General features: G+C 38.0%; 1 protein-coding gene across 3 annotated transcripts in view; it reads left to right on the top strand.

The window, feature by feature from the left end:
* LOC140194974 (protein unc-13 homolog B-like) overlaps positions 1-12,043 on the top strand; it is a 520,982-nt gene that overhangs the window by 458,275 nt on the left and 50,664 nt on the right. For all 3 annotated transcript variants that reach the window (XM_072252479.1, XM_072252480.1, XM_072252481.1), the window contains exon 31: positions 11,508-11,596. In XM_072252479.1, coding sequence (XP_072108580.1) covers positions 11,508-11,596 — 89 coding nt within the window. The remainder of the gene's footprint in view (positions 1-11,507; positions 11,597-12,043) is intronic.

The raw sequence follows: 12,043 nt of genomic DNA on the forward strand, positions 1-12,043 counted from the left end.
AGTAATCTGATAGGAGAGGAGAGTGGATCATAGGAGAAAAGGAAGGAGGGGGAGACCCAGGGGTTTTAAAGGCAGGTTAGAACACTTACAATATTACTGATATATTAAAAACTCTACACTACTCCCTGCATAGCTATAAACTCCAGTTCAATTTACAGTATGTATGTATGTGCGTGAATTGCCCATTTAATTTTATGTTACCAAAAGATTTAATCACTATGGAGGATTCTGTACTCTTGTGGGATAACTTCTTTCCTGACAAGGAGCAGGGAGCCACGCTGCTTGGCAGATGAGACTTAACGACTATGAAACAATCTCAGGTTCTGGGATCTCCTCAGTGGGGATTGTAAGAATTGACTCTGGGACTGTACGAAGTGGTTCTGACAGCTCTGGCCTTCTTTCTTCTCCAACAATTGACTCTGCTCTTCTTAATTGATCAATGTGTCGTGTCCAGATGACATCAGATGTAATCTCCACTTTGTAGGAGAGTGGTCCAGTTCTATACTTAATCTTTCAGAGTACCCATTTTTGATCACCTCTGTGGTCTTTCACCAGGACTGCTTCTCCAGGAGTGAAACATCAAATCTCCCAGTGTGTTTCAGCTGTTTGTTCTGTGTACTCATTCCGAGATTGGGGGTTTGAGGAGATCCAAACATGAGCACAAGGGACAACCCAGGAAGAGCATAGATTGTGCTGAATTGCAATATGCAAGAAGGAAAATGGTGAGCTTCTGATTCAGTGTCAGTGTGCTTTGCTGACATTGCTCACAGTGTATTCTCTAGACTCTGGACAAACCTTTCCACCAAGCCATTTGTAGCCGGGTGATACGGTACAGATGTAATATGTCTTATTCCATTCATTTTCAGGAATGACTGGAACTGTTATGACACAAAGTGTGGCCAATTGTCACGGACTAAGTGTTCTGGACACCAGTCCTTGAGAAGAGGCTTCTCAACACATCAACAGTGTGCGAGGTTGTAGTGGGGTCTATAGGAAATACTTCTGGCCACTTTGTAGCTGCGTCCACTATTACCAAGAAACTTGTGCGCATGAATGTCCAGCGAAATCCACATGAATCCTCTGCCAGTGCAATGCAGGCCATTTCCAGGGATGGAGAGGCACTGCTCTTGTCATCTTCTGGAGGCATTGGCATCCCGAACAGTGCATGGCAAGTTGCTCGATCTGCTGATCTGTTCCAGGCCACCATACAAAGCTTCAAGACAATGCTTTCATTTTGACCATGCCAGATGACCAGGATGTGGTTCTTTCAACACTTTAGCTCTCAGCTTGGATGGTACAGCTCTCAATACTCACATATGGCAATCCCTGTCAAGGGCAAGTTCAATGTGACACTGGTAAAAATAGGAGAACTGGAATTTCTGTTGCACATCCCAATCATTTTGGGTTGCCATGTTGACCTGAGACAGTGTGGGGTCTCCTCTGGTTTTGCTTTGGAATATCTCTGCCGTAATAGGGAGACTTTGGATTTGCATTAGGGAGAATACATCAAGAGGATTGTCCTCTTTTGTACATTTTTGAGACATCAGTGGTTGATGATAGTAATGAGGGTCAACTCTCTCCCACTGTCTTTTGGAAAGCCGCCTTGCACTGCTTTGTGCATTTGCCTTTTCTTCCTGATCTGTTGTAAAGAGTTTAAGGGATGGAGCATAATAGCCAGGTTTGACAGGAACCAGTTATAGTAATTGACAAATTGTAAAAAGGACCACAACTGGGACACTTTTTTGGCCTTGGGGCATCCACCACTGCTTTAATCTTCTTAGCACACTTGTGTAATTCTTGTGTGTCAATAGTGTGACCACAGTAAGTGATGCTTGGTTTAAAGAATTCACACTTGTTGCGTTGCGCTCTGAGCTCATAATCTTCTAATCTTTTTAACACCGTCTTGAGATTTTGGAGATGTTCCTTGTCATCCTCACGTTAATAATGATGTCTTCCAAGTAACACTGAGTGCCTGGGCAGACTTGCAGCACCTGGTACAGATGCTACTCCAGACATAAGTCTATTGATAATCCAAGTGATAAAGGCCTTTGTGAGTGTTTATGGTGAGAAACACTTTGGACTCTTCTTTCATCTCCATCTGTAGGTAGGCCTCAACTAAGTCCTCCTTGCTGAAGAGTTTCCCTCCTGAAAGATGACCTTTATCCTGGGCAGAGGGTATTAATCTACTTTCAGTACTGGGTTAATAGTTACCTTAAAATTGCCAAAAATCCCGATGGACTCATCTTTCTGGCTACTGGGACCACTGGTGGGCTTCACTCAACCTTGGAAAGAATTTCTTCGGCCTCCATGTGATCCAGCTCACTGGCTGTTTTATCAAGGATGGTAAAAGGAACTGGATGGGCTTTGTAAAACTTGGGTGTGGCATTTTCATTTATCACTATTTTACCCTTGACATGTTTCGGTTTTCCTTTCTTTCTTTTTCCAATATTTTTATAAGACCTATTAAATTTCATATGCATAAATACAGAATTCAGAAGGATACTTATTATAAATCAAAATAAGGTAGCACATAATGCACTATATGTAAATCACACTGATACAATCCACAGTATCCCATATTTATGATCAATCTAATAAAATAAATTGAATTATGAAATACAATAATATGGTTAATTATATTATTTTAAAAAATCTACACCCACTACCAAGACAAAGCTGGTTGATAAAAAAAAAACAAAAAAAAGAGTACTTTACCATGTAATGTTTTATAATAATAGCCCAGATCTATATTTTAATAACAGTAACAATTCAAAGATTTTCAAAATAGTTCAGAAAGGGACCCCATAACGTTTGAAAATCTTGATTAGAATCAGAAATCGAACAACGAATCTTCTCTAAATTTAAACGTGACATAACATCGCATAACCATTGAGCATGTGTGGGGGGTGCAACCTCCTTCCATTTAAGCAATATCACCCTCCTAGCCATAAGAACAATAAAACCCAGTACCCGCAAGTGAGAAGGCTCCAAAATTCTAGCTCTTTCCTCAACAATACCAAATAAGGCAGTCAAAGGATTGGGCTTAAAATTAACTTTAAAAAGTACAGAGAAAGTTTGGAATACATCTTTCCAATATTTTTCAAGGCTCGAACATGACCAAACATATGAATTAATGAAGCTTCTCCATTATTACATCTGTCACAATAAGAAGATATATCTGCAATAAAATGAGAAAGCTTGTCTTTGGACATATGAGCCCTATGTACCACTTTAAATTGTAGGAGGGAATGACGAATGATGAAGAATTAACCATTTTGAAAATAGCCCTCCAGTTCTCATCAGATAATGAAGTCTGTAAATCCTTTTCCCAATCTTTTTTAATTTTGTCTAAAGGAGCCATTCTCAGTCCCAGCAACAGACCATAAATATAAGATATTGAGCCATTAAACAGATCCTGCAATCGTTTAATGCCTAATCTCTCCCATTCTCTAAAAAACAGATTGGTTGTAGATGGTTTAAAAAAAAATTAGAAAAATAGGACTTGAAAGAGAAAATCTCAATAAACCAAAATGTTTTCTAAACAGTAGCCAGATCCTCAAAGTGTGTTTAACCACCAAACTGTCAGTTAATTTATTTAAAGATGAAGGAAGAGAAGATCCGAGAAGAAAAATAATAGAAAATTTCGTAACAGAGTTGGCTTCCAAAAAGACCCATATTGGACAATCCTCACGGTTAATATAATATAACCAGAACGTGAGATTTTGTATGTTAATTGCCAATAATATAACCTAAAATTGGGTAGAGCAAGGCCTTCATTCTTTTTAATTTTTTGAAGGTGGGCTTTATTTAATTGGGGTTTTCTGTTCTTCCATATATAGGAAGAAAGAATCAAATCTAAAGAATCAAAAAAAGACTTAAGAATAAAACCAGGTACAGCTTGAAAAAAGTATATAAATTTAGGTAAAATATTCATTTTAATAGAATTAATTCAACCAATCAATGATAAAGAAAGAGGCGACCAACTAGAAAGTGTCTTTTTCACATAATTCATTAAGGTTAGAGCGTTTTCTTTAAATAGTTCTTTATAATCCTTAGTGATTGTTACACCCAAATATGTAAATTGTTTTCTTATAATTTTAAAAGGAAGATTAATATCGGATGGTATGAAATTATTTGAAGGAAACAATTCACTCTTATGTAAATTCAATTTATATCCTGAAAACTGACTAAAATTAGTCAGTAAAAGAAACATAGAGGGTAAAGAAGTTGTAACATTAAATATAAAAAGCAATAGGTCATCAGCATACAGTGAAACTTTATGAATAGTACCTTTCCTTAAGATACCGGTGATATCTTTAGACTCTCGAAAGACAATTACTAAAGGTTCTAATATCAAATCAAGAAGCAAAGGGCTCAGTGGACATCCTTGTCTGGTTCTGTGTTGGAGTTCAATTGGTTTAGAATTCTGAAAGTTAGTAAGGACCTGAGCGGAGGGAGATAAGTAAAGTAATTTAATCCAAAAAATAAAATTGGGCCCAAAATTTAATTTTTCTGAGGTTTAAATAGGTAATTCCATTCAACTCGGTCAACTCGGTCCGCATCCAGAGAAATCACACATTCCGATATTTCCTTGGATGGAGAATGCATAATATTTTACAATCGCTGTATATTAAAATGGGAATATCGATTTTTAATAAATCCTGTCTGATCATCAGCTATTATAGGAGGTATAATATTCTCGAGTCTACAGGCCAAGACTTTAGATAGGATCTTAGCATCAACATTGAGTAAAGAAATTGGTCTATATGAAGAGCATTCAGTGGGATTCTTATTCTTTTTAACAACAAGCGAAATGGAAGCTTCATAAAAAGACTGTGGCAACCTACCCACCTTGAAGGAATCAGTAAAGGTAGAACATAAATGAGGTATAAGCATTGAAGAAAAAGCCTTATAAAGTTCTCCAAAGAATCTGTCAGGTTCTGGAGATTTCCCAGAATGCAATGAATGTATAGCCTCAGTGATTTCCTCTTGCGAAATAGGTTGATCCAGCTGCTTTCGATTATCAACCGAAAGTCCAGGAATATTTAATTGGTCTAAAAAATTATTCATTGCAGTATTATCTTTAACAAATTTAGAACTATGCAATTTAGAATAAAATTCTTTAAAAGTGTCATTTATTTCAAAATGGTCAGTTGTCAAATTACCATTGGTTTTGTGAATTTCTTTAATTTGCCTTTTATCTATAAAGGTCTTCAATTGATTAGCCAATAGTTTACCAGTTTTTTCTCCATATATATAGAATTAGCTTCTATCTTTTAAAAGTTGGCTTTCAATTGGATACGTTATAAGAAGATCATATTAAGTTTTAATTTCAGTATATCTTTTGTATAGTTCAGGGTCTGGTGCCAAAAGATATTTCTGGTCTAGCTGTTTTAATTGATAAACTAAGTCAGTTCTCTCTTTATTAGCTTTTTTCTTAATATATGCAATATAGGAGATAATTTGTTCTCTAATGTATACCTTAGAAGTGTCCCAAATGATAAGACTAGAGGTCCCTTCCAGTGTATTTTACTTAAAAAAAGAGTAATTTTATTCTCCAAAAATTTTAGAAAGTCCTTATCAGATAACCATATCAGTTAACCATATCAGTTAAATTAAAACACCAGGATCTGTTCATATGTGTAAAACCAGGAAGATTTAAAGATAGAAATACTGGAGAATGGTTGGATACAGCTATTTCTTTATATTCAATGGATCGAACTAATGGAATCATTTGACTATCAATAAAAAATAATCAATCCTGGTATAGGAATGATGGACATGAGAGAAGGATGAATACTCCCTTTCTGCTGGGTGAAAAAAACACCAGACATCAACAATATCACATTTCATTACGAAGAATTGAATAAATAAAGCTGATTTATTAGGTGCAGCTGATTTAGGAGAAGAACGATCTAATACTGGGTCTAGACAACAATTAAAATCTCCACCCATCACTAAAGAATGAAGACTAATTCTGGGAGGAATGAAAAGAAAAGCTCAAAAAATCCTGGGTCATCCGTATTGGGGGCGTACACATTAGAAAATACAATTAATTTATTATCTAGTTTCCATCACATTATGACAAATCGCCCATTAGGGTCAGAGACAACTTTATGTTGAACAAAAGAAAATGTATTGTCTATACAAATGGAGACCCCACGAGATTTAGCTCTGAATGAAGAATTAAATTGTAAGTCCCTCCACCGATTTAAAAAGGAGTGCGTTGTCACAACTACATACATGCGTTTCTTGCAGAAAAATAATGGGGGCCCTTAACTTTTTAATATAAGCAAAAATCTTATTCCTTTCCACAGGATGATTTAACCCTTTCACATTAAAACTATTTAAATTAATATTTTGATCCATTTTAAATACAGGTGTCCCCCGCTTTTCGAATGTTCACTTTACGAAACCTCACTGTTGCGAAAGACCTACATTAGTACCCTGTTTTTGCTAACAGAAGGTGTTTTCACTGTTACGAAAAAAATCAGCGTGCGATAAAAGACAGCGCACGCCCCGAGCAGCCGCTGTCCCCTGGATTCTCGCCGGCATTGCTTTAACACATGCCTGTGAGCAGCCGTTTGCAAGATGAGTTCTATAGTATCGGAAAAGCCTGAAAGAGCTTGTAAGGGTGTTACACTTAGCGTAAAACTAGACATAATTAAGCATTTTGATCGTGGTGAACGAAGTAAGGACAAAGTGAGTTTGGCTTGTGGAAGCTGACGAAGATGATGTTGAAGAGGTTTTGGCATCCCATGACCAAGACCTGATCGATGAAGAGCTGATGCAATTGGAAGAGGAAAGGATAACAATCGAAACAGAATGCAGTAGCGAAATGAACGTGAAGCAACTGCGTGAGATTTTCGTTGCAATGATAAAGTATGACTTTAATTTTGAAAGGGTACGTAGGTTTAGGGGATATTTGCAAGATGGTTTGAGTCCTTACAAAGAACTGTATGATAGAAAAATGCGCGAGGCTCAGCAGTCAAGCAAGCCTTCCACATCAGCCACAGCAGACGACGAACATCGACCTTCGACATCGAGGCGGGCAGTCATAGGAGAAGATGAGCTGCCTGCCCTAATGGAAACAGATGACAATGAGATGACACCCCAGTGTCCCACCACCCCAACCCCCGGGCTATGGACAGATGCCGATTTGCGGAGACTGCAGCGGTAGCCGGGAGGCACACAGCACATCTTTAAGAAAAAAGCCGAAATAAACATGCTAATTAATTAAGTGCTGCCCCACACATAAATATCGGCCCAGATCAGAGGCGATGCAATCGGCACTGATCTGGGCCAGCAATTACGTGTTGGGCGGCACCTAATTAATTAGCATGTTTATTTCGGCTTTTTTCTTAAAGATGTGCTGTGTGCCTCTCGGCTACCGCTGGACCCCTGCATGCTTCGCGGCAATGTATCGGTCGGCGGCCTGAAGGGTGGGGGCCACTGCACCACCCCAACCTGCGACGACTCAGTCTAACACACCATCATCAGTGTGCTCTGCGCTGTCTTCCCAATTCCAGTAAGTGATATGACACTGTACATACATTATTTCTACTTTATATCGGCTGTGTATTTTTACGTGTTATTTGGTATGATTTGGCAGCTTCATAGCTTAAGGGTTACTGGAGAGCGCTTGCGCCGTGTTTTTGCCAACGCGCTTACGTGAGATTTTCTGCTGGGAGCGCTTGTGTGAGATTTTTGCTTCAGCAAACAGTGCCGGCAATGATTGTGGAAAAGTATTTCTACTTTATATAGGCTGTGTATTTATCATATTATTCCTGTTTTTACTCTATGTTACTGTTACTTTAGGTTTTATGTGTTATTTGGCATGACTTGGTAGGTTATTTTTGGGTCTGCGAACGCTTACAAAATTTTTCCATATAGATAAATGGTAATTACTTCTTCGCTTTATGACATTTCAGCTTACAAACCATTTCATAGGAACGCTCTACCTTCGGATGGCAGGGGAAACCTGTACTAATTAACAGAAGAGTTAAAAGATCTGACCATAAATTATTAGAACCAGAGAACGAAGCATAAAATAAGGTACTGAAACAGAAAATTTGGATGATAGTCCAACCCAGTTTCCAAAGAAAAAAGAAACTCCACCCCCTCCCCAATGCCAAAAAAGCCGCCCAAAGAACAGATGGCATGCTAACCCTAAAGACAACCCTCCCAGGGAAATCCTGCTCGCAAAACTCTAATCATTCAAGGATATTATGTTCCTACCAAGAGAAATCACAAAATAAGCTTATCAGAAATCCAAAACATATGAGGATTCATTTTAACAATTTCAAAAAATATATAGAAAAACCTCAAAAAAAGAATAAAGTAATAAAAAATATCAAATAAAATATCAAAAAGCAAGATATATAAACGGTCAAAACGTAAGTTTATTAAAACCTTATTCCATCCAACATTAAAAAACAATTGCTCTTGTAAAAGATATAACGCAATTAATTAACACACATCAAAGTTGCTGGTGAACGCAGCAGGCCAGGCAGCATCTCTAGGAAGAGGTGCAGTCGACGTTTCCTGATGAAGGGTCTCGGCCTGAAACGTCGACTGCACCTCTTCCTAGAGATGCTGCCTGGCCTGCTGCGTTCACCAGCAATTTTGATGTGTGTTGCTTGAATTTCCAGCATCTGCAGAATTCCTGTTGTAACGCAATTAATCTTCTGCTTTCAAAAACTTCTGCGCGTGTTCAACCGATCCCAGCCATTTCTGCAGACCATTTTTCTGAACGATTCTAAGACATGCGGGGAGGCAAAGGGAGGGCTTAAACCCTTTATTATAAAGCAGCAACATAACCTCTTTGTATTTGACACCTTAAACCATAACCTCCGGTGTATAATCTTCCACAAATCTGATCACTTTCCCGTTGTAATCGATCATTCCTACTCGATGGGTATGACAAATTAAAAGCTCCTTAGTATGAAATTCATGAAAACACAGGATCACCGATCTAGGTTGCTCCCCCGACTTTGGCTTCGGGGCCAGTGACCGGTGGACGCAGTCCAACTTAGGCACAGACGGCAATAAATCAGGGAATAGCTGCTTCAGAAAACTTGCAAAAAAATTCGTGGGATGGGCACCTGCAATTGATTCTTCAAGACCCAGAATGTGTAGATTGTTCCTTCTGCTTCTGCTTTCCAGGTTGGTAATGTTCTTTGTTAATCTTTCATTAGATAATGATCATTTTTTGCAGAGCTTACTCGTGTTTTCTAAGTCTGCTTCCGATATCAACAAAGCTTCTTTATTCTCCTTAATTCGCTTATCATGTTCGATTAGAGCTTGTTGAATAGTGTCCAACTTGATGTTGCTGTTGAAATTCCTCAGAAAGTTCTGTTCCTTGCTGTTTAAGAAAATCTCCAATTGATTCCAAAATGGTTGGAGAATCATCTTCTTTTTCTTTTGCAGAGGCTTTACTCTTTCTCAAAGACATAATAGAGCAATATTGAGATTTATAATAAGGTTTCAAAAAACTGGTAGGAAACAAAAAGGTAGGTAAGGTAGGAGAAAGTTCAAAAAGATGTTACCCCCATTGGCTGCCAGCAGGGCTCTCCTCCTCAGTTTTCTAATGCCATCCTCGAAAACTGCTGTGGCATCATCCAGTATGTTTCTTAATTCACTTTTAGTTGGCTTTATAGCAGGGGACGTGGCAAGCAAATGGTAGCTGAATCTGTAATGAAGTTGTCGCCTCAGCCAATCACAATCCCTCAATGCTGTCCCTCCTGTTTTTACCACATAGAAACCCAGTGTGGCTTGTTGGTTATTGTATGTCACTGTTACGAATGTCATTTCCACAAGAGTTATCTTTCCTCCAGTATAGATTCTTAGCTGGATATCTGTAAGCTTCAGTTTTGTATCTTTGAAATGTCGTTCAAGCTAATTTTGTGGAATAACTGAAACAGTTGAACCGGTGTCCAATTAATTTTAATTAATTTGCTTTTCACTTCTGATATAAGCTATATTGCTTGTCTCTTGTTAGTTTTCACAATGCAAATCTCAAGGCAACTTACTGCTGTGTCACTCTCGTCATTATCAGATTGCTTTTATCAGAAGCATGTATATTAGTCCTCTTTTCGAAGCTGCAGCTTGACTTTCTGTCTTTTTCTCTTCCCTCTGCCTGACATGCTCTTTGTGTGTGTCCTGCTTTGTTGCAGTTTTGCAAGTTTCACCTTTAAACTTGCATTAGTTTGGTGTATGTGAGCCCCTGCCACAACAGTAACACAATTTGTTTGGCCATGCAGGTTTCTGTTTACTTGTTGCAATTTTGTTCACTATCACTTTCATTCCTGACTGCAACTCAATGATGTCTCTGGCTGCTGTTTCCATTGATATAATGATCTCAACTGCTCTTTTAAATTTGAGTTGTGCTTGATTTTCGTTGCTTTCTTGTAAGATTCCACAAACTGAATTATCTCTCAGTGCTTGAACAGGTAGGTAGTCGTCTCGGATTCATTTTAGTAACTATTGTTAATGTTTGTAACTCTGAAAAATGAAAGAAAAACACAGGAGCTGAAATGTGTGTGGACTGAGTTCCTTTATTTTATTGAGGCACTCAAATATGATGTGTGTAATGGCATATGTTATTCACTTACTTCCTGCATATAACACATAATGAATTATGTAAACTAACAAAGAATGCTTAATCTAATAATATATTTACAATATTACTCAGATATTACTGAAATATTAAATGCACAACAAGTGTCACATTAGGGAAAGGATGAATCAGCAGAAATAGGGGCTTTTTAGCGAAAGGCAATGAGGATAACTTTGGAAAACTTGAGTTAAAGTAAATTAAAACCTGATTTTAAGTAGCAGTTATCAATTCTGCACCTGTTGGGGCCAGCGAAGATAATTGAGTTGTGGTTAGATGATAAGGGATTGAGTGGTCATTTACAAAGAGGAGAAGAGCTTGCAGAGAAAGTGATGTGAAGGAGGTGAGCAGATGGAGGTGAGATTGGAGTACAAAGGGTACAGGAAAGGCTTTGGAGAATATGAGAGAGGAAGAGAGAATAGCTAGTGGTAGGGAAAAATCAGAGTTATTTGATGTAGAAACCATTGAGCGCTTATTCATTGATGTGGAAATGTATTTATTTCATGAAGTACAATGATCTAAATGTTGCTCTTCAACCCTTGAAGAAGTTATGTAGTACTTGGTCCAGGTAAGCTGGTACAAGATGGAGAGGCCAGTTGGCTTATTCCTCTTCAGAGATGTTACCTGACTTGCTGAGTTCCTCCAGCAGTTTGTGTGTGCTGTGCAAGATGGAGAAGTCCATATAATCATTCTCATTTATTTTTGCTTTTTCTTTTTTTTTTCTGTTTATCTTCCTGTTCCCTTGGCTGTAATTGAATCTGCATATACTGTCTTTTCTATAATGGGATTTATCATTGCTGCCCAGATTCTATTCAGATGAAAATGTAGTGATGTAATTAAGAATGATAGATATAACTGAAGATGAACATCAGATGTATCTTTGAAATCACAGCTAGATTCGGAGGCAGCCGACACTTTGAAGGACCTCCAGGTGAAGCTGAACGGTGTTCTAGATGAGCTTAGTGATGTATTTGGTGTAAGGTGAGTAATTAAATTTCTCTTACTTTACCTGTTTATTTTTAAAGCTGACCTTTGTGCAAATATAATAGTAAGTGAACAAATTTTATTCCATAATCAAAAATGATAACGCCCTTATGAATTGGGCATGGATGATTAAAATAATTGGTCAACTAACTCATGCACAGCTTGCGTGTTTTGGGTTTATACTCTGATAAGTTAATTCCCAACTATAGCTGACATTTGACCTCAGTGACCTCATTAGGGAGAGGAAACTTAAAATTGCAATTTTTTTCCCTAGAAAATGCAGGTATCAGGTCAGGTCAGGTCAGGATCTTACTCAACCATGTTGGTGCCGCTGGTTGATATTTTTATGTGGGCCTTAGTGAGCTGTTAATTAACTCCCTTGAGCTGCAGCCCAACAAGAAGTCATTGGGCTAAATCAAGCTGAATTAAGCTTCTGCCTACCCA

The sequence above is a fragment of the Mobula birostris genome, chromosome 3, assembly GCF_030028105.1.
Source record: "Mobula birostris isolate sMobBir1 chromosome 3, sMobBir1.hap1, whole genome shotgun sequence".
Taxonomy (NCBI): domain Eukaryota; kingdom Metazoa; phylum Chordata; class Chondrichthyes; order Myliobatiformes; family Myliobatidae; genus Mobula; species Mobula birostris.